At 43.8% G+C, this 23319-nt stretch overlaps 3 protein-coding genes across 3 annotated transcripts in view; all 3 read right to left on the reverse strand.

Moving 5' to 3' along the window:
* Positions 1-23319, reverse strand: part of CCL21 (C-C motif chemokine ligand 21) — a 122112-nt gene that overhangs the window by 57676 nt on the left and 41117 nt on the right. The window lies entirely within an intron of this gene.
* LOC308504878 (protein SPATA31F1-like) overlaps positions 1-23319 on the reverse strand; it is a 99744-nt gene that overhangs the window by 35535 nt on the left and 40890 nt on the right. The window lies entirely within an intron of this gene.
* On the reverse strand, positions 16011-22167 carry SPATA31F3 (SPATA31 subfamily F member 3; the record flags this gene model as incomplete). The annotated part of the gene is made up of 5 exons (XM_081065886.1): positions 16011-16399; positions 19515-19963; positions 20932-20992; positions 21513-21552; positions 22024-22167. 5 exons carry the CDS (start codon positions 22165-22167, stop codon positions 16011-16013), a joined length of 1083 nt encoding a protein of 360 aa, XP_080922012.1.

A 23319-nucleotide genomic window follows, 5' to 3' on the forward strand; every position in this document is an offset into this window, starting at 1 on the left:
TTGCATGGGTGTGGGGCGAGGGCTAGAGTGACAGCAGCCATTGTCCCTGTGTGGCCTCATGTGTAGCCTACAGTAGGGTACTATCTTTTCTGTTGAATCCTCCTCTGAAAGACCAAGTCTAAGACCACATTGGTCTGGTAAAATCTGTGCGTGTGCACCACCTTGGTGATACCCTGGGCCCCTGCCCACACAGCCAGTACTGCATCACGGGGGGCACTCTTGGCTCTGGGCATCCGGCCCCACCCTGCAAGCTGCAGAAAGTCTTTTACAGCAGTGGATGGCCCGTGGCAGCTGAGGAACCTTTGACAGTGGGCAGTGAGCCACAGCCTGCTCTGCAGCCTCTCTTGGGTGGCTCTCAGGGATCTGCGGGCCTGAGGCAAGCAGTGGCTGGCTGCAATATTCTCAGGGCATTTTGCGAAGTGGTCACATGCCAGGCAGTGGCACAAGAACTGAATCTGCATTAACTTTGTACAACCCACCAGCCACGCCTCCTGACTCCCTGGGACTTCACTCTGCCTAGCTAGTGCTGCATCACCGGAGACACTCTCAACACCAGGTCAACCAGCTCAGCCTGCACACCAAAGGAAGCTCTTTCAACAGCTGAGCTTTATGGGCAGCCATCAGGTGGCAACAGGCCTAGTGGGCCCTGGGCCTTTTGCTAAGCTGCCCCAGGCCCAAACCTGGTGGCAGCCAGCCTTAGTTCACAGCAAGGCCAAATCCACATGGCTCCAGGTCCAGCACAAGCAGCAACCAACCACTTATAGCTTTGTAGCTCCTACCATGTAACCCTGGGCTGGTCACAGGCAAGGCTGAAATTGGCCTGCACTGGAGCCCCTCCCAAGAGACACCAGAAACAACACACCCAGAAACCAGCTTCAGACGACACCAGAGCACTACTGGTTATCCCTACAAAGAGCACACCCAAAGGGTGGTCCTAACAGGCACAAGAGCCTATGGGGGTAAATCCTCCTCTGAGGGGTCAATCCCCACACAGCTGCTTGTACACTGTGGTTGTAGCCAATCCTCACAGTCAGCCTGGGAGTCCATCCCACCCACTGATGTACCAAAAGCAATCAAGGCTCAACTACAACAGGAGAATACACAAAACTCAAGGGACACTCCTAGAACACAAACACAGGAGATCAAGGAGACTGCACCACTGGACCACACAGGACACAACACTACATAAGGCCACTCCAGCAAAGACTAAGAGACATAGGAGGGCTATCTAATTCATAGAAGCAAACACAGAGAGGCAGCCAGAATGAGGAAACAAAGAAATAAATAGCAAATAAAAGAACAGCAGAAAACTCCAGAACTAGAACTAAATGAAATGGAAGCAAACCAACATACTAGAGACAGAGTTTAAAAAACTGGTTATAAAATGCTTAAGGAACTTAGTGAGAATTTTAACAAAGAGATAGTAAATATAAAGAAGGGCACAGAAACCATAAAAAAGAACCAGTCAGAAATAAAGAATACAAAAATTGAAATGAAGAATACACTAGAAGGAAACAACAGAAGATTAGATGAAGCAGAGGATCCAATCAGTGATTTAAAATATAAGGTAGAATAAAACATCCAATCAGAACAACAAAAAGAAAAAAACAATAAACCAAAGATAGTTTAAGGGACCTTTGGGACAACATCAAGGGTAACAACATTTGCATCATAGGAGTACCAGAAGGAGAAGAGAGGGAGCAAGGGATCAAGAACCTATTTGAAGAAATAATGACTGTAAACTTCCCTAACCTGGTGAAATAAATGGATATATAAGCTCAGGAAGCGCAGGGAGCCCCAAACAAGATGAAGCCAAACAGGCCTACACCAAAATACATTATAATTAAAACGGCAAAGTTTTCTCCCAGACAGAAGTGCTGGCAGAAGCCATTGTTCCTTTGTTGAGCCCTCCCAGCACCCAGCCTGCATGTGCAGGTGGGCACCATATCTGAGTCTCCATCAACCTGGCTAAGACCATTCGCCCCACCATGGTGATTCCCTGAGACTTCACCCCACCCAACTTGTGGGCCCACCCAAGCCTCTTCCACTGGCTTTTCCATACAAATGGCATGTCTTGACTCATGCTGCAGACTTTCCTAAAACCTCTCAAAGATTCACAACCCCCAAATAAGTGGCATCAGGCTTCCACATGCCCCGTACCTCTTGCTGAGCAGCTCCAAGCCTGGTACTAGTGACAGCTGGCCTCAGTTTGCAGCTTAGTCTTTCCCAGACACCTCCAAGCCCAGCACAAGTGGCCACCACCTGCAGATCACTTTGTAGCTCATACCAAGTGGCCCTGGGCAGGGCATAGGCAGTGGCTGATCTTGGCCCACACCAGAGCCCTTCCCAAGAGGCTCCAGAACCAACAGACTTGTGGCAGCTTTAGACCACACCAGGGCACCTCCCAACCACCTTCATAAATGACACACTCAAAAGGCAGATTTGGCAGACACCAGAGCCCTGCTAAAGCAAATCCTGCTCTGTAGGGTCAGTCCCTGCACAGTAGCTCCTCCACTCTAGTCATGACCAATCCTCACAACAAATCAGCCTGAGGTTCAATCCTTCTCACTAAAGTGCCAACATCAATCAAGGCTCAACTATAATAGGAGGGGGCACACACAACCCACACAAGGGACACCCATGGAGCACCCAACTCAGGTGATGATGGAGACTGCACCACTGGGCCCCACAGGACACCTACTTTATAAGGTCACTCTACCAAGACTGAGAAGCTCTACCTAATGCATAGAAACAAACACATCGAGTCAGCCAAAATGAGGAGATAAAGAGAAACATGTTCTAAATAAGGGATCAGAACAAAACTCCAGAAAAAGAACAAAACACAATGGAGATAAGCAATCTACCATATACAGAGTTGAAAACACTAGTTATAAAGATGCTCAATCATCTCAGTGAGAACTTCAACAGAGAGCTAGGAAACGAAAATGGAGACAGAAAACATAAAAAAGAACCAGTCAGGGGCAGGCCTGGTGGCTCAGGTGGTTAGAGCTCCATGCTCCTAACTCCAAAGGCTGCTGGTTCGATTCCCACATGGGCCAGTGGGCTCTCAACCACAAGGTTGCCGGTTCAACTTCTCGAGTCCCCCAAGGGATGGTGGGCTGCGCCCCCTGCAACTAAGATTGAACACAGCACCTTGAGCTGAGCTGCCGCTGAGCTCCCACATGGCTCAGTTGGTTGGAACGTGTCCCAATCACAAGGTTGCTGGTTCGACTCCTGCAAGGGATGGTGGGCTGCGCCCCCCCTCCTGCAACTAGCAACGGCAACTGGATCTGGAGGTGAGCTATGCCCTCCACAACTAAGACTAAAAGGACAACAACTTGAAGCTGAACAGCATCCTCCACAACTAAGACTGAAAGGACAACCACTTGACTTGGAAAAAAGTCCTGGAAGTACACATTGTCCCCAATAAAGTCCTGTTCCCCTTCCCCAATAAAATCTTTAAAAAAAAAAAAAACACCAGTCAGAAATAAAGAATACAATAACTAAAATGAAGAATACATTAGAGGGAATCAATAGTAGATTAAACGAAGCAGAGTATCAAATCAGCAATTTGGAAAATAAGGTAGCAGGAAACACCCAATCAGAACAGCAAAAATAAAAAAGAATCCAAAAAAAAAAAAAATGAAGATAGTTGAAAGGGCCTCTGGGACAACATCAAGCATACCAACATTCACATCAGAGGAGTACCAGAAGGAGAAGAGACAGAGCAAGGAATTGAAAACCTATTTGAACAAATAATGACACAAAACTTCAACAACTTGGCAAAGGAAATAGACATATAAGTCCAGGAAGCACAGAGAGTTCTAAACAAGATGACCCCAAAGAAGCCCACTCCAAGACATATGATAATTAAAATGCCAAAGGTTAAAGACAAAGAGAGACTCTTAAAAGCAACAAGAGAAAAACAGTTAGTGACCTACCAGGAAGCTCCCATAATACTGTCAGCTGATTTCTCAACAGAAACTTTGCAGGCCAGAAGAAATTGGCAGGAAATATTTGAAGTTATGAAAAGCAAGGACCTACAAACAAGATTACTCTACCAGCAAAGCTATCATTTAGAATTGGAGGACAGATAAAGAGCTTCCAAGACAAGAAAAAGCTAAAGGAGTTTATCACCACCAAACCAGTATTACAAGAAATGTTAAAGGAACTTCTTTAAGAAGAAAAAGAAAAATAATGAAAATACGAATAATATAATGGCAATAGCTACATAACTATCAACAATTACTTTCAATGTAAATGGATCATATACTCCAATCTACACATGCTGCTTACACGAGACTCATTTCAGATCAAAAGACACACAGAGACTGAAAGTAAAAGAATGGATAAAGATATCTCATGAAAATGGAAACAAACAAACCAAAAATCTGGAGTAGCAATACTTATGCCAGAAAAAATAGACTTTAAAACAAAGGCTATAACAAGAGACAAAGAAGAACCTAGTAATCCCACTTCAGGGTATTTATCCAAAGAAACCCAGAATGCTACTTTAAGGGGACGTGTGCATCTATATGTTCATTGCAGCATTGTTTACAATGGCCAAGATGTGGAGGCAACCTGGGTGTCTGTCGATGGAAGAATGGATAAAGAGGAGGTGGTACATATATACAATGGAATATTACTTGACCATGGATGGGAATGGGTTCTTGCCATCTGCAGTGGCATGGATGGACCTGGAGGGTATTGTGCTGGGTGGAGTGTCAGACAGAGAGACAGATGCAATGTGATTTTGCTTATATGTGGAATCTAAAGAACAAAACAAACAAAAACCCAGAAACAAACTCATAGATACAGAAAACATTTTGATAGTTGCCAGATGGGAGGGTGTTTGGGGGTGTGGATGAAAAAAGGGGAAGAGATTAAGAAGTACAAATTGGTTGTTAAAAGTAGTTATGGGAATATAGGGTATAGCATAAGGAATATAGTCAATAATATTATAATAACTATGTATGGTGTCAGATGGGTACTAGGTTTGCTGGGGTGATTGGCGGGGGTTGGGGGACAGAGTGAAAAAGGTGAAGGGATTAAGAGGTACAAATTGGTAGTTACAAAATAGTCATGGGGATGTAACGTAAAGGGAATATAGTTAGTGATATGGTAATAGCTGTGTGTAGTGCCAGGTGGGTACTAGTCAGGGGGATCACTTCTTAAGTTATATACATGTCTCACCACTGTGCTGCACACCTGAAATTAATATAAAATAATATTGAACACAAAAATAAACTGCTGTATCTAAAAAATTAAATAAAAATAAAAGCAAAAGAAAATGAACAGCTCAATTTAAAAATGGACAAAAGACCTGAAAATCTCACCAGATAAGATGAACGGATACCAAGTAAGTATATGAAAGTACGTGCAACATCATATGTCATTAGATAATTGAAAACTTAAAAAACTATGAGATACCACCAAACACCTATTAGAATGGTCAAAATCTAGAACACTGACAGCACGAAATGCTGGTGAGGACATGGAGCAACAGAAGTTCTTGTTCATTGCTGATAGGAATGCAAAATGCTGCTGCTCCTTTGGAAAACAGGCTGGCAGTTCCTTACAAAAGTAAACATACTCTTACCATGTGATCCAGCAATCGTGCTCCTTGCCATTTACCCAGATTTGTTGAAAACTTATGGGCGCACAAAAACCTGAACACAAATGTTTGTAACAGTTTTATTTATAATTGCCCTAACTCAGAAGAAACCAACATATCCTTCAATAGGTGAATCAATAATCAAACTGTGGTAAATCTATTCAATAAAATGTTACTTAGCATTAAAAAGAAATGAGCTATCAATCCATTTAAGGCATGGATGAAATACATATTCCTAAGTGAAAGAAGCCAATCTGAAAAGACTGCATAGTATATGATCCCAACTGCAAAACACGTTGGAAAAGACAAAACTATGAGACAATAAAAAGATCAGTGGTCAACAATCAAAAAGAAAAAAAAAGAAAGAAAGAAAGAAAAGAAAAGGAAAAGGAAAAAACACCCAATTTAAAAGTGGGCAATGAACTTAAATAGACATTTCTTTAAAGAAGATATACAGATGGCCAATAAACACATGAAAAAATTCTCAGTATCATTAGTCATTAGAGAAATGCAAATCAAACCCACAATGAGATACCATTTCATACCCATTAGGATGGGTATTATTTAATAATAGACAAAGAGAAAACAAGTGTTGGTGAGGATGTGAAAAAATTGGAATCCCTATGCATTGCTGGTGGCAATGTAAAATGGTGCAGCTGCTGTGGAAATAATTTGGTAGCGGTTCTTATAAAAGTTAAACAAAATTACCATATGATCCAGCATTTCCTCTCCTAGGTACAGACCCAAAGGAACTGGAAGTAGGGACTCAAAGCATCCTTGCACACCACATTCACAGCAGCATTTTTCACAACAGCCAAAAAGTTGAAACAACCATGTCCACCAACAGATGAATGGAAAACCAAAATGTGATATATACATGCAATAAAATATTACTTAGCCATACAAAGAAATTTAGTTCTGATACAAGCTGCAACATGGGTGAACCTTGAACACATTATGCTAAGCAAAATAACCCACACACAAAGGGGAAAATAAATACCCACTTATAGGATGTACCTAAAATAGGGAAATTGATAGAGACAAAAAGAAGTGGCCAGGGGCTAGGGTAGGGTGGGGGAAATGGGGAGTTATTGTTTAATGGATATGGGTACAGAGTTTCTGTTTGGACTGATGAAAAGTTTTGGAAATAGTGGTGATGGTTATACATCACTGTAAATGTACTTAATGTTACTGAATTGTACACTTGAAAAATGGTTACAATGGTAAGCTTCATGTTACGCATATTTTCCCACAATTAAAACCAAAAAAAAGATCAGTGGTTACCAGGGGTTGGGGGAAGGGAGAAAGGAATGAATATGTGCAACACGGGATTTTTAGGGCAGTGAAACTATTCTCTATGATGCTGTAATGGTGGATGTCGTTATACATTGGATAAAACCAGAGCATAGTGCCACATGGGGTGTCATGTAGGGTCTCTGGTCCCACTCCCCACATAAGAACACAGGACATGGTGAGGCCAAAAAGGAACACCCACGGAGCCATAGGGGAGACATACCACTATAGTCTTGCTGGCGGCTGGGTTGGAGACACAGGAAGCAGGAGTCACACGATCCACAATCCACATTCCGCTTCTCTCTGCCAACCAACCTCCCTTGCTAACTGCAATCCGCTCTTGCTAGCTCAGACACCATCTTCTTGCTAGCTCCTCATTTGTTGCTAGCGTAGCCACGGCAGTTATAGTAGTGGCCAATGGCTCACTGGTTACAGCTGACGGCCAACTAGCCACAGCTGATGGCCATCCAATCACAGTTGATGGCCATTTACTACCTGAGCCAGCACCTTTCTATGTGAGGCCGAGAGCCTGGAAACTGCAGTCCTGGCTCTGTCCCCACACATGGGTAATACAAAAGTGAACCCTACTGTAAACTATTAACTTTAGTAAAGAATGTATCATTATTGGCTCATCAATATACCAAATGAAGGATGTGAATAGTAGGGGAAACTCTATGTGGCTAAGAGCAGGAAGTGGGTATAGGGGAACTCTCGGTACTTTCTGCTCAATATTTCTGCAAACCTAAAACTGCTCTAAAAATAAAGTCTTAATATTTTAAAAATTATACTATAATATTTTTGTAACTTGCTTTTTTTCACTATGTTCATACGTTATTAACATCTTCCCAGGGATTCAGCCTGGATAGGTAGGGGCAGTATAGGGTGGCAATGGGAAGGTTAGCCGAAATAGAGGAGAAGCTGTGGGAGGAGGATGAGATTCAGAGAATGTGGGAATTTAGGGGCAGGGGATCTTGTACTCAAAGACTCACAAAGGAGAAGGACTAGAATTTGAGTGGACAAGCAGAGATAACCAAGCCCTTGAGTCTGAGCATTCCAGCAGGCTGGAAATTCAACCAGGGCGGGGAGTTTGGGCTTAGGCTCAAGGAGTCCTGGTCCCCTGCTGGCAAGAGGCTGGCATGACAGGATCGAGCAAGAGCAAGGAGATGGTCTCACACACTAACTCCTGTGCTCAGCATTTTCTATGACCTCTCTACTAGGGTGGAGTGAGCAGGTACAAATGTGAGGCAATTGTGGTGGTCAGTTGCCTGAAATTCCCATGACATAAATCTGCTAAGGCAGGTAAGAGCCTGTGGGAGACCATGGAAAAGACTTGTTCCACCTCAGCCAGGATGTATGCACATTAACTTTGGCTTCCCACCTGACGCTGTTGTGACCGTTGAGTCACTTCTGCAGGGCATCCTCTTACATGGCTCTCTGCCCAATTCCCACCAGGCAGGGAGGATGTGCCTGTCACAAGACCTTCTATGATCTTTGTGGATGTTTTAGGAAAACACCTGGAAGGTGTTGGCTCAGCAGGCTTGAGCCATGAATCTCGTCACCCTGGAGTCCATGGTAGGGGCTGAGCTTCCATCCCTTAGACACGGAATCACCATTCAGAGGGACACGTTCTTGCTTCTTCCCGTCCTGCTGGCAGTGGACGCATTGTGCTAAGTGTGGGGTCCTAGGAGAGGAAGAGAGTCCTGCCACATCTCCTTCTAGTTTGATGGGATGTTGCGTCATCCTGGATTTCCTTAGGAGTCGGTGAGGCAGGGACATCCCACTGTCCCCCATAGCACATCATCAAGAAGCATCAGCACTTCCTGTGCTTCCTCCAGCTCTTGGCTCCTGTGCTGTAGGTCAGAAGGTGGGAATGCAGAGGTGCCACCTTCTGAGAGATATGGGGGGTCCAAAACAGAGGTCCATCGCATCCTCAGGGCAGCCTTTTGTCTGTCTGCTTCCCAGTTCTCTCCTCCCACTTCTAAGCACTCCTGGTCTCCGAATACTAGATGCTTAACCCTACCTCTATGTTTCTAGCCCCATCTTCTTCCTTAGGTTCCGTGCATCTAGAGCTTTCTCTGTGATCCTTCCCACTGCTCTAGTGTTCCAAGAGTACATTCAACCATTTTATGGTTGGGCTTAGGCTCAAGTACATTTTATGTCCACCTGGGCTCTCAGTTGGCCACTGACCCCTTAGGCCCTAATAGAACCTTGCCATGGTAACCTTCAGAATCTATCTCTACCTCCAGCTTTCGGGCTTTGGTTCTCCATACCACTCCTCCCATCCCCAGACATGGTCCCTTCCCAGCTCCTCACTCAGCCATCTGAGTCTTTGTTCATACTCTTTCACACGTGAGAGAAACCTTTCTTCTTTCGATATACAAAGTCTTACTTCATTAACACTACCTTCTCTCTACTTACCACCAGCAAAGTGTCTGTGCTTTTTCCAAGGCCAACTACTCGACTTGGGCGGGTGTTCACTCCCAATCTCTTACGCAGTTTTCCTTTGCCCTCCAGCATAATCAATTTATCTCTCTTGACTAGATCTTTTCCATAGACACCCAACATGCTATGCCTCCCATCTTAAAAAACAAAACAAAAAACCCCCCTAGATCCCACTTCCCTCTTCAGCTATTCCTCATTTTTATGCAACTCTGTGGAACAAAATTCCTGGAATTGATTACACTATCACCAATAACTCTCCTTCCATTCTCTCTTGAATCCACTCCAGTCATGCCAACACCTCCCTCACTCACCTGAGTCAGTTCTTCTCAATGCCATGAGTGATCTTCGTTACTAAATCTATGGTCAATTCATCTTGTTTGGCTGCTTTGCAACTTTTCATGCAGTTGCTCACTTTCTCCTTGCAATACTTTCCTGTCTTGGCTTCCAGTATACCGCACTCTCCTTCCTCCCTGGCTACTACTTCTCAGTCTCAGCTTGTTGGTTCCTCATTTTCTTCCCAATTTCTAAACATTGAAGAGTCCCAGAGCCCAGTCCTTAGATCTCTTCTTCATTTACACTCATTCCCTTTGTGACTATCTGGTCTCATGTTTTTATATACATCAATCAATCAATCAATCAATTAATCAGTCATCTGTAGCCAGGACCCTCCTTGAGGACTATCATAATTCTGTGTTGAGAACAGTGTTGGAGGTATGGTCTCAGGAAGAAGCTGGGAGGTTAGTTATGATGCTATTGCAGTAATTATAGCAGCAGAGGGAGTGAGAAATAGTCATGTTCTGCATTCATTTTGAGGGTAGAGACAACAGGATTTACTAATGAATTGGAAGTGGAGTATTAGAAACAAAAGTCAAGGATGACACCAATGATTTTGGCCTGAATAACTGGCAAGAGATAGGTGCCGTAACTGATGTGAGAAATACTGTGGTGGGAACAGGTTTGCTGCGTGTGATTGGGTGGTGGTGGGGGCACAGGGCATCAGGAGTTCATGTTTGAGGTGACTATTAGACTTCTAAGTGTTTATGTTGATTAGACAGTTTGGGCACGTGAGACTGTATTCCATGAGATCATGAGCCCCAATGGAGGCAAGGGCTGTGTCTTAGTGACTATTGTGTCTGGCATAGTTGCAGGAAGTATTTTGAGTACAGTAAGTACTCAAATATTTTAATTGTAGAATGCAAGATGTCTTTTAAGGTCATATTTATTTGACCCCTTTATGTGACGCTAGGATTCTCCTCATCAGCTAAGTATTTCCTTCTGTGTCAGGACACCATATACCATAGCACTTATGACACTGATGTAATAATTTAGCTGCCTCCACAGCCCAATCTCATGGTTCATGGTTTTAAATACATTTATCTATCTATCTATCTATCTATCTATCTATCTATCTATCTATCTATCTATCTATCTATCTATCTGCCATCTATGTATATTTATCTAGCTGTCTCCCTGCCTACCTAAAGTCTAGGCCCTTTGCTGAATTCCAGGTTCATATGACCAAATCATCTAATCAACATACGCACTTGAATGTCCAATATCCACCTCTAACTACACAAAAGTGAACTCCTAATTACACCCCCCAATCACACATACCACCCTCCAATCATAGTATTTCTATAACTGATAGTATATCAGCTAATAGTAACGCAACGTTGCCAGTTGTTTAGGCCAAAAACATTGGTGTCATCCTTGACTTTTTCATCTCAGTCCACATCCAATCAGTAAATCCTGTTGTCCATACCTTCAAAAAGAATCCAGCATCTAAACACTTCTAATCTCCTCTGCTGCTACCATTACTGGAGTAACTTCATAACTAATCTCCCTGATTTTACAGCATATCTATACCCCCAACACTCAGCACCACAGCCTAAGTGATCCTTTTAAAATATGTCAGATATAAACAGACCCTCTGATAGGTCCCCCATTTACTCAGAGAATCTACATCTTTGCAATGACCTTCTAGGCCTTACTTCATCTGCCCCCTTCACTACTCTAACCTCATTCTCCACTACTTTCTCCCTTGATTATTCTGCTTCAGGCTCACTGTCCTTGTTCCTTGGAACAGGTTAGGCATGCTCCAACCTTCCAACATCTGTATTAGCTATAATTTCTGATTGGAATACATTTCCTCAGTTTATCTATGTGGTTTACTCTCTCATTTCCCTCCAGTCCATGCTCATGTGTTAACTTCTTAGTGAGACTTGCGCTGAACTCCCTATTTAAAACTGTACCTCACCTGCATCTTCCCCAAAATTCTTATCCTGATTTTTTGCATCTATTTGGTTGGCTTCTACGTACTATGTTTTTTTATTTATGCTTCTTTTATCTCCCTCTCTAGTGCACCATCAATGTAAGCTCATTGGGGACACAAGTTTTTTCCTCTTTTATTTACTATATTTTCAGGGCCTTATACAAATGCTTGGCATAGAGTACGTGCTCAATATTAGTTGAAGAAATGGATGAGTTAATGCTATCCATTCTCCAGCTTGGCAACCTCATTCTGATCTCTGGAACTTTTTTATATACTTTTTTGATTATTACTGGTACTTCTCCAGCAAGTCACTGTTCCCTGACATGGTATGCCCATTGGTTTGACACCATGCCATTGCTTATGCTGTAATCTCAGCCTGGGAAGCCTCTGTACGCCCCACCTTCCTGCTGGCTAATTTTTGCTCATCCTTTGAAACTGTCTGCATATCACCTCTTCCAGGAAAATTTCCATAAACACCCCTCAAGAAGAGGTTAAGTGCCCTCCTGTGCACTTTCACTTACTTCCTCTATTTAGCTCTTATCACATTGCTTTTAGTGACTTTTTATTTTACTGTCTACTCCATGATTCCATGAGCTCTGTGGGAGGGAAGCCAGTGTGTTGTTCACTGCTGTGTCCCTAGCGTCTGGCATAGTACCTAGCACATAAAATACTCAGATATTTGAATTGTTGAATGTAAGACTCAGCTCAAAGTCATTTTTATTGCGACCCTCTTGGGGACTTTCTCCTCAACTATTCTTCATTTTAGGAGGCATTCATTCCATGCAGCTGAAAGGCAATGAAGGTCGAACAGGCAAACAGGGCTACAGCAGGTTCCCAGATGGGTTGGTTACCCCTTAAAGATCTAATCAACAATAACAGGGCACATAGAGGGAAGATTTTTATCATTTGCTTTTGACATCTGTTATATTAGCTTTGTACTTTTGATAAACACTAAGCACCTCCTCACGGATGGAGCACACCCCTCTAAAAACCTTCCGTCTTGATTGTGGGCATATACAGAAGTTATCTATGAATTGTGCTTATGGGCCCAAAGTGCACTGGATTCCTGGCCCCTGCTTCTTGTACTATCCTCATGTCCACATTGCTTCTCTGGGCCCAAAGACAACATGGGAAGCCATAGGATTCAAGCCTGATCTTTACCTTCAATGCACCATAGAAGAGAGTCTTCCTTTTCTGCTCAAGTCCTTTTATCTGCAGTCCAGCGTGGGGCTGAAAGAGTTGTAGAGAATGCTGACCCATCTGAAATAAGGGTTTAAGCTCTTACACCATTTGGGAAGTACTATCTACCTCCTCTACTCTCTCCATCATAAACCACATTGAAAACAAATAGGCACACACCAAATTCAATAACCTAGAAGAAACGGACAAGTTCTTAGAAACATATAGCCTTCCAAGGCTGAACCATGAAGAACTGGAAAATCTAAAGAGACCCATCACCAGTAACGGAATTGAATCAGTCATCCAAAACCTTCCCAAAAGCAAAAGTCCTGGACCAGATGGCTTCACTAGTGAATTCTACCAAACCTTCAAAGAGGATCTAATACCAATCCTGCTCAAACTCTTTCAAAAAATTGAAGAAGCGATAGTACTCCCTAACTCATTTTATGAGGCCAACATTACCCTGAAACCAAAACCTGGTAAGGACAACACATAAAAAGAAAACTACAGACCAATATCTCTGATGAATACAGATGCAAAAATCCTAAACAAAATTCTAGCAAATAGAATACAACAATGCACTAAAAAGGTTATTCACCACGACCAAGAGAGGTTCATCCCCGGGGCACAAGGATGGTTCAACATCCGCAAATCCATTAATGTGATACATCACATAAACAAAATAAAGGACAAAAATCATATGATTATATCAATTGATGCAGAACAAGCATTTGACAAGATACAACAGCCATTTATGACTAAAACACTTAATAAAATAGGTATAGAAGGAAAATACCTTAACATAATAAAGGCCATATATGACAAGCCCTCAGCTAATCTCATAATTAATGGGGAAAAACTGAAGCCCTTTGTTCTACGTTCAGGAATACGACAGGGCTGTCCCCTATCACCTCTGCTTTTCAACATAGTGTTGGAAGTCCTTGCCAGAGCAATCAGGCAAGAGAAAGAAATAAAAGGCATCCAAATTGGGAATGAAGAAATTAAATTATCACTCTTTGCAGATGACATGATGCTATATATAGAAAACCCTAAAGACTCCACCAAAAATCTATTAGAAACAATCAACGAATACAGTAAAGTTGCTGGCTACAAAATCAACGTACAAAAGTCCATTGTATTCCTATATACTAATAATGAAATCTCAGAGAAAGAAATACAAAAAAACAACTCCCTTTGCAATTGCAGCAAAAAGAATAAAATACCTAGGAATAATCTTAACCAAGGATGTGAAGGACCTATATTCTGAAAACTATGACATTTTTGAAAGAAATTGAAGAAGACACGAAGAAATGGAAAGACATTCCGTGCTCATGGATTGGAAGAATCAACATAGTTAAAGTGGCCATATTACCCAAAGCAATATACAGATTTAATGCAATCCCCATCAAAATCCCAATGGCATTTTTTTAAAGAAATAGAACAAAAATCATCAGATTTGTTTGGAACCACAAAAGACCCCGAATAACCAAAGCAATCTTAAGAAAAAAGAACAATACTGGAGGTATCGCACTCCCTGACTTTAGCTTGTACTACAGGGCTACAATAATCAAAAGAGCATGGTATTGGCAGAAAAACAGACACATCGACCAATGGAATAGAATTGAGAACCCAGAAATAAAACCACATAAATATGGACAGATAATTTTTGACAAAGAAGCTAAAAACATACAATGGAGGAAAGACAGCCTCTTCAATAAATGGTGCTGGGAGAATTGGATAGCCATGTGCAAAAGAATGAAACTGGATTGCTATCTGTCACCATGTACCAAAATTAATTCAAAATGGATCAAAGACTTAACCATAAAACCTGACACAATAAACTGCATAGAAGAAAACATAGGTACTAAACTTATGGACCTTGGGTTCAAAGAGCATTTTATGAATTTGACTCCAAAGGCAAGGGAAGTAAAAGCTAAAATAAACGAATGGGACTATGTGAAACTTAAAAGCTTCTGCACAGCAAAAGAAACCATCGACAAAATAAAGAGGCAACCAACTGAATGGGAGAAGATTTTTGCAAATAGTGCCTCCGATAAGGGGCTAATATCCAAAATATACAAGGAAGTCATGAAGCTCAACAACAAAAAAACAAGCAACCCAATTGAAAAATGGGCAGAGGACCTGAAGAGACATTTCTCCAAAGAGGACTTACAAATGGCAAATAGACATATGAAAAAACGCTCAACATCACTAATCATCAGAGAAATGCAAATAAAAACCACAATGAGATATCACCTCACCCCAGTCAGAATGGTTATCATCAACAAGACAAATAATAACAAGTGTTGGAGAGGCTGTGGAGAAAAAGGAACCCTCATACACTGTTGGTGGGAATGCAGACTGGTGCAGCCTCTATGGAAGGCAGTGTGGAGTTTCCTCAAAAAATTATGAATAGAATTACTATATGACCCAGCAATCCCTCTCCTGGGTATATACCAAAAAATTTGAAAACATTTATATATAAAGACACGTGTGGTCCAATGTTCATTGCAGCTTTGTTTACAATGGCCAAGACATGGAAACAACCAAAATGTCCTTCGATAGATGAATGGATAAAGAAGTTGTGGTATATATACACAATGGAATACTATTCGGCATTAAGGAAAGATGATATAGGAACATTTGTGACAACATGGATGGATCTTGAGAGTATAATGCTAAGCGAAATAAGTCAGACAGAAAAAGCAGAAAACCCTGTGATTTCACTGATATGTGGTATATAAACCAAAACAACAGAAGAACAAGACAAACAAATGAAGAACAAAAACTCATAGACACAGACAATAGTTTAGTGGTTACCAGAAGGTAAGGGGGGAGGGGTGTGGTAGATGAGGGTAAGGGGGATCAAATATATGGTGATGGAAGGAGAACTGACTCTGGGTGGTGAACGCACAATGGGATTTATAGATGATGTAATACAGAATTGTACACCTGAAATTCATGTAATTTCACTAACAATTGTCACCCCAATAAATTAAAAAAACAAAAAAAAATAGGCACAAAAAGACAAGAAAAGAAATAGGCACAAACAGGTGGTTCTTTGCTTAGACGTATATAGTATATTTGGAGAGGGTCCATCCTCACCTGCACTTTAATGCAAATGATGACAATTTTTCATGGGGATGCAGACATTTGGGAAACTATAAACTCCTTTCTGGACTGGGTATTCTCTTTGCACAGACCAGTGCCTTATGCTGAGGTGAGAGTTGGGACCTGGGATGGATTTTCTGGTTGAGTGGCACAAGTCAGCTGAGGAGAGTGCTTGGAGCTGTTGTGGGGAAGGCGCTGGAACCAGGAGTGGTTAGACTGAAGAGAGTGTTGATGGAGTTCATTGTCTAGGCACTGGTGGGCATCAAAGAAGATGCTGCCCTCGTCCTCTGTTGTCTTCTCCAACTTAGCTTGCTTCACAGGGCCTTTGGTGGGGGGTGGACTCTTCTCAACCGTTTTTGTCAAGGTTTTGGCCACTGTCTCATCCTTAGAGAGGAGAATGGATTCCTTATGCCTTTGACCTTTCACCTCACGGTTACTCCAGTGTGGAAAGTGCTTCATTTTATTTCCCAAGCCAGCTTCTGTAGCTTCTGGAAGGGTGGGGCTCTTGTGAGTATGAGCTGCCTTTACCAGACCCTATAGCTCTTGGCTTTAGAAAATGTGGCCCTGCAAAGTTTGGATCTGAAGAATGTTTTCCCCTTAAATATGAGACTTGCAAAATTTGGCCTAGCAAATCATGACCCTTTAAATTGATCCTGTAAAGTAAGTCCATTTAAGCTCTGGGTACTCCAGATCTGGCATTCTCAGGAATCCTTATTTGGGTGAGGTCATTCAGCTTGCTCTAACAGCCCTGCAGACCATTCTTATCTAGACCCTTTGCCCCCAAGGAATCCTGGAAGATGCTCTAGGAGTTTGAGGTGAGGGAGAAGCTGCTTAAGGTGCTGACAGGGAGCAGTAAGCTGAGAGGATGGAGATGGTGGCTCTATAGATCCAGAGAGATGCTTGCCTATTCCAACTCACTCAAGGCAATGATCTTGGTCAAACTAAAATTCTACCTGAGAAAGATTCTGGAGATGCATTTGGGAAGACAAGGGTTCAGGAGGTTCTATTTAGAAGTGTGCCTACAGCCTCTGGAGAGTGGATGTTCTCTCAGGTGGGAGAGAGCCTCAACACTACATCCCCTTCTCTGTGATTCTCTGCTGCTTTGAGTTTCCGTGGGTCCTCTGTTTTCTCTGATGGGGTAGGGAGTTTTCTTCACGCTTGCAGAGACTTGGGGCTAAAGGGTCTAGAACTCCTCCAGGCTGAAGTTGTTCACATTGGCCTCCAGCTGAATACAAAGCCCCTGGGCCTCTGTAATGTCCCCACTGGATGTGAGGTCTTTTAAGGCCCAGTGGGCAGAACCATAAGGACTGCTCTGGAATTAGCTTGCTTTTGGTTCTGCTGCACTGCCTTAGTTTAATTGCAAGCTCTTCTTTAAGGTGGACCATTCTGGGGCACATGGGATGCCTGGTGGGATGGGGACTTCCTGGGGTAACATTTTCCCTTGGTATTTTTTTTTTGAAACTTGGTTCATTTTATTAGTTTAACTTTGTTTGAATAAGAGTTGTTGTTTTTTAAAATATGGAATGCTTCACAAATTTGTGTGTCATCCTTGTGCAGGGGCCATGCTAATCTCTGTATTGTTCCAGTTTTAGTATATGTGCTGCTGAAGCGAGCACTTCCCTTGGAATTTTAGACTCCTAAAGGACTCCTAGGCACAGATAATCTTTGGGACAGCCACAGTTTGTTCCCTGGACTCCTTTGTCATTATGAGACCTCCCAAATGTACCTCCAGGTATTTCTTTTTCAGGTAAAAATTCACTTTGGCCAACATGGGTGTCTTGAGTGAGTCGGGGCTATCAGGCTGAGTCTGGCTCTCCAGAGGTATCATCTCCATCCGCCTGCGCTTCAGTCTGGATGCTTGTGCACTGTCTGCACAAGTTTCATTGGCATCTTGACAGCATGGCTCAGGACTTATGTGTTGTTTAGGCGAGACTGAGCCAGAGGCTCTGTTGGACCTCCCACAGGTCCAGGCACAATCTCTCTGATGGCTGACTGGCTAGTGATTACTAGAGCCATGGCCTTGGAGAGAGCTACATAATAAAGAGCTAGCAGCCCTGACAGGAAGGCCACAACTTGTCTCCAGTTTCTCAGTGACCTCTGGGAGGGTACCCACACAGGTGCTAATCAGGGAGACCAGTGACAGCATTTGGTGAGGCTTGTTGCTGCTGGTCAAAGCCTGTGTTCAGGGTGTCACTTCGTGACCCATGTGAGGGCTGATTGCTGCCTTCATGTCTAGGGACTTTCTTTCCAGGGTGTAAGAGAACTGAATTGCTTCTAGGGCCCCTGGACTGCTGCCGACCCAGTGATCTGAAGTCCCACCGGGACAGATGTGGGCAGGGACAATGCCCTAGCAGATCTTCCCACATTTGTGGTCGATGTGGCTCTGCAACATTGCCTTGGCCTGGGCAAGCAACTGTGGGCTGGCTCTGCTGCCACAATGGATCAGAACAGGTCCCTACCCCACTGGCATCTAGGCCTGCAGGCTTGGGAACACTCACTGTGCTGTTTCAGGGCAGGAGCGGCTGGTCATCAGGGGATAGAAGCAACTGGGGCCCCAGAAATGGTGAATCAACCTGATCAACCAACCACTTCTGAAGGTGGAACTCCAGCAGCTCTGGGCATGCTCCAGGGAAACACTAGCTGCCTCTTCAGGACTGAAATAGGCTTTGCCAGACAGGTAGGCCCCTGGGTGTCAGGGGATGGGTTACTTAACATGTCTCGGGGCTTATGTTATATGGCTCTCTGCCTCTACAGATTATCTCCAGGCAACAGCTGGCAAGCCCCACTGAAGCTGGAGCTGCCCTGGCAGGAGGTGTCACTCCAAGTCTTCACACTTGGCCAGAGTTGGAAATGGGACATTAATACGGACTTGCTGATAGTCAGGCAAACATGCCCAAACTCAGAAATGTGGGAAGAAGGTGGGGCTAACTGAGGTGGAGGAAATTCCAGACAGTACAGAGACTAAGAAGAAATCATTGAAGAAAAAGGGTCTGGGGTGCTCATTTTGGTGGAAAAATCTCCAGGGGCAAACCAGGGACTCATTGTGCAGAAAAGAGAAGCCATATTAAAATAGCTGTATTTATGCTACAGATAACACAGTGAGGCCTCAGTGTGTCCCCCAGGCAATGGATAGAAACCACTTAGTCACCAAAGGGTGGTAGAAGGTAGAACAAGAGCCGTGCAGTTTAGGATTTGTTTCCATTGATATTTGCTCTGGATGCATAATAGATCCTTAAAAAACCCAGAAAGCTTGGGTGGACTGGCTGATCTCCCATGAATCCCAGGTCAGGGAGATAAAAGCCCATTTTTTTGAAAGAGGCCTCAGAGATAGCATTATGATGAAAGAAATGGTTGATTTTTCCTCCAGGCTTGGAAAATATTTGGGGCAATGTGGCATAAGCTGCCATTGGAACTCTTCCACCGATCTTGAAAGCCCTCAGGAGTAGAAATGCATGCATTTATGTGTCTCTACTTAAAGATACCCCACAGCTTTTATGACATAGGAATAGCAGGTGAAGGGAATGTAGGGCCATGGGGTGTTTTAGGTTGGTGAGCTCAGGGTTCAGGGAAAGAAAGGGAATCAGGTATTTGAGGGCTGCTGACCTTGTTTCCCCAGGGCACATTCAGAGTTGCTCTTCTTGTCTTGCTGGTTCATAGGAATCCTGCGCTCCTCGAGGCTTAAAGAAGACAGAGCTCCTGCGTCCCAGGACACATCTGGTGCTCGAAGTCCCTGCCTTAGCTTGTGTTCAGCCTGGCCATCTTGGATGCTGACTACTTCTGTTGACTGGGCAGCTGACTGGGTTAAGGATTTCTGATCCATTAGTTGTGACATTGAGGAGATTGCAGGTGGAAATGAAAGCTCTTGGGAGTGCTGGGACAAAATCTCTGGGCAAGAGGAGCCCTGCGATGGCCCTGGTGAACGGGGAGAGATCGGGGTGTTCTCACCCGCCAGCAACTGCTGGATCTCCAGAGCCGTCGCATTGCAGGTTTGGCAGCGGGGGTCAGCACACAGGAGTCTCCGCACACTTCCCTCCCGAGGAAACCATTCCCGGCTGCGAAGGGAAACATGGCAACTGTTAATGATGGATTGACATGTGCCTCTTTGCAAGTGTGTAGCCTGGAGATTAGCCCTGCCCTCTCTAGTCCTGTAAACCCTGGGGTGTGTACCCCCTGGCTGTTTACTCCTCTGCCTTTCTTCCTAAGGAAATGCCATGTGGCAAGTTACGGTGTGCTGCGCTGAGGGTCGGAGCTTGTTGGGCAAGGTCTCCTACAAGCCCAGGAAGCACAGGGCCACGAGAGACTGGGAGGTGGGGTGAGTTCTATGTTGACTTGTGTTGAGACGCTGAACCAGGAGATCAAGGGATGAGGGAGCCAATGGTTAGCTGAAGGGGCATCACCAGGTGGAACCTGGACTCAGTCTTGTTTGGGGCTAAAAAAGCCACAGCCTGGTAGTATTTCAAACTGTGGAAAATGAGGTCCTTGTGGGAACTCTGCTTTCTGGGGATTATGAAGTGTACACAAAATCTCTTGGGAGAGAATCCCGTTCTCTAGAGGTATTGAGAAGAGGATGAGATGGTAAGGTCCTGGGTGAGGGCTGTCCCAGGATCTGAAGACAGAGACAGAGGAGGTAATATAAGCAGTGTTCCGGGTCTGCCCTTGAAAGGGTGTAGCTCTAAAGAGAATATGACAATGGTGACTTATTTACCCATTCTGTATCCTGGATAAGTTGTCTGGTGGCTGAGTGCAAACCCATAGAGAGGCCTAATGAATTGTACGCTGGTCAAATCCTGAATTCCAGGAGCACTGTGAGCCTGTCCCAGAGCAGAACTGGGAGCCTCCTCCCTTCTGAGATGTCTAATGCCCCTCTGCACTGGCAACCCTCTTAACCAGTGCTCCAGCCTCCACCGGGGCTGGTCCCCTCACTGCCCCCATCCCTCTCCTCATCCTTGCCCCAGGCCGAGCAGAGAAATCATCGCAGGCCAGGCTGGGAACTGGAAGACCATAAAGAGCAAGAGATCACCTTTTCATGACAGAGAGCAGTTCCAAGGGCTTCTCAGCTTCTTTCCAGGAAAGTCTCCTAGCTGAGAAACCAGGAGACAGTGTTATATGGAACAAGAGAGCATTCAGGGATATCCTATAGGCAGCTGAAGGCCTTTGAATGAGAGGAGACTGAAAACCAACAGTCAGTGCTCTAAGGCACGTCTGCGTACAACTGTACCAGTTACGATGTGTTGTCCCTGACCTCTTCTCATTACATCTTCACAACCACGCTGTGAGTGAGGCAGGCTCCTGAGATGCCATTTTATGGATAACAAGACTGAGAGATGAAGTGACCTCTCCAGGGTCATAAAACTAGTAAATGACACAATGAAGGACTTCTGCCCTTTTTCCTCATTCTTCATTCTCTGGGGCAAGGTGGCGAATTTTGGAACATTTCCTCTGATTTCCCACCCAAGAAAGTCTTCTGTGGGAATTTGTCAACTTGGGGAAATGGAGCCTTCAGTGGTTAGAGCACCTGGCACCAGGGGTCAAAGAGGGAACAGGTTGTATGGGAACCTCGCCCACAGTGGAGGGGAGTCAGAGAAGAGAGTGGGACTTTACCTCTTGATGATCTATAGTTTTGTTTGACTCTCCGGTGATGCTAAAGACAAAAAGTTAGAGTGAAGCTGGGGCACTCTTTTCTTTTCATGTCTAAAATGAGACAAAGCCCGCACATATTTCCCAAACTTTATCGGTATGCCAATTTTATATAGTATTCTTTCTTTTCCCTACTCTACATCTTTCACCCCATCATTTCCTTTCTCTTCTTATTTCTGATTCAAGGCTCTTCCATATCTCCACCCTCAATCTCTCTGTACAAATTCTGTGGAGAGATCTGAATGAGACAGGAGAAAAAGTGGAACAGATTAAAGGATGGGTGGTCTCGTAGGCAAAGGACTTAAGCCATCTAAATATCTACCAACAAGTAGAACCACCTAAATTTGGAGCTGTTCTGGGATGCAATGAGAAAACCTCCAGAGTAAAGCAAGGAGTAAGAGTAACAAGAGAAAACAGGAAATAAAATCTTGTTTGAGGCTTAATCAGTTCAGTCATAGTCATTGGGTTTCCCTACCCGGCAACAGCTTCTGTTAGGTCCCAACCTTAATTCTTGGGGGTTCTTTTTCACTTGCCAAAGAATTAAGGCAATAATAATGATGGAGCCATAAGTGTATAAAGGATATCCAATATCCCACAGAACAAAGATAGGGCTCAACATAATCTAAACCTCACTAGCCATCCTCTTCTTAGGCTTTCAGAGTCTTGGAACCTAATGCCTTTATACTCTAGACCTTGTCATCTCTGTCTCACAGAAGATGGAACCGGATGACCAGACTGCATCACAAAGCCCTCCTGTTTCCCAAGGTATGCAGAGCATCACAAACCATTATCTAACAGAAGCTCGTGTGATTCAGTGTTCAGATGAGGTTGTCTGGTTGTTTGTATTGGTTGCAGAGCCTAGGCTTAAAGGTGCCAAGGTCATGGGCAGCATATATTCTTTCATAGTCTTTCTATTCCCTATACCCTGATGACTCAGCTCTCTCCTTTAAGACAATAGTCTAGCATCTATCCCCAGAAAACTGAGTCTTTATATACACTGCCTGCCCTGTAAGAGAGGTAGTGGCTAGGTCAGAGAAACTTCGTGAACTACATCACCTGGAGTGGGGAAGGTAACTAGAAGATACACAATAAGATAGGGCACGCAATGTCTTGTTACGTCTTGGAAAGTGAGGGTTTTGATGTCACAGGCAATAAATAGGTGGTCAGTATCAGGAGTTTGGGGAAGAGGACCATGTCCGATATGGCAAGGGAGGGACGTAGCTGCTATCCTTTTAAATAACTTTCTAAGTTGTTTAAAGAAAGAGTCTTCCCAGTCTGTGTGATCAAGCTCAAGATGGGCGGGAAGAGACTGTAAACATTGCCTTCCAGGGAGGCACATGAAGGAAGCTCACTTCTGGAGCTTGATTTTCCAGACGGCCTCTACAGATCTTATAGCATCCTGCCTATTCATGGAGACGGATTATTGGCAAGACTTGATTTACGACCAAAAACTTGTGGCTTTTTGGTTGATTCCATCCTGGTTGGAATATGTGGGTAAATGTTTTATGAAAATCTGAATTTAAACGCCTTTAGGCAAGGCAAGCTTTTTCCTGTCCAACTTCAATGGTTAACAATTAATGTTAACTTTATGGCCCCTATTGACACTGTGATATGCCTCCAACACTCCAGGATTTCTGCTTTTCCTTAAGACTTTTTTGCCTCGATGAGAGTGGTCCCACAGCTCAAAAATTCTCAGTTCCGCCCTCCACAACTAGATTGAAGACAACGAGCTGCAGCTGAGCTGCCGGTGGGCAGCCAGATGGCTCAGTTG

This window comes from Rhinolophus hipposideros (genome assembly GCF_964194185.1).
Source record: "Rhinolophus hipposideros genome assembly, chromosome: 11".
Taxonomy (NCBI): domain Eukaryota; kingdom Metazoa; phylum Chordata; class Mammalia; order Chiroptera; family Rhinolophidae; genus Rhinolophus; species Rhinolophus hipposideros.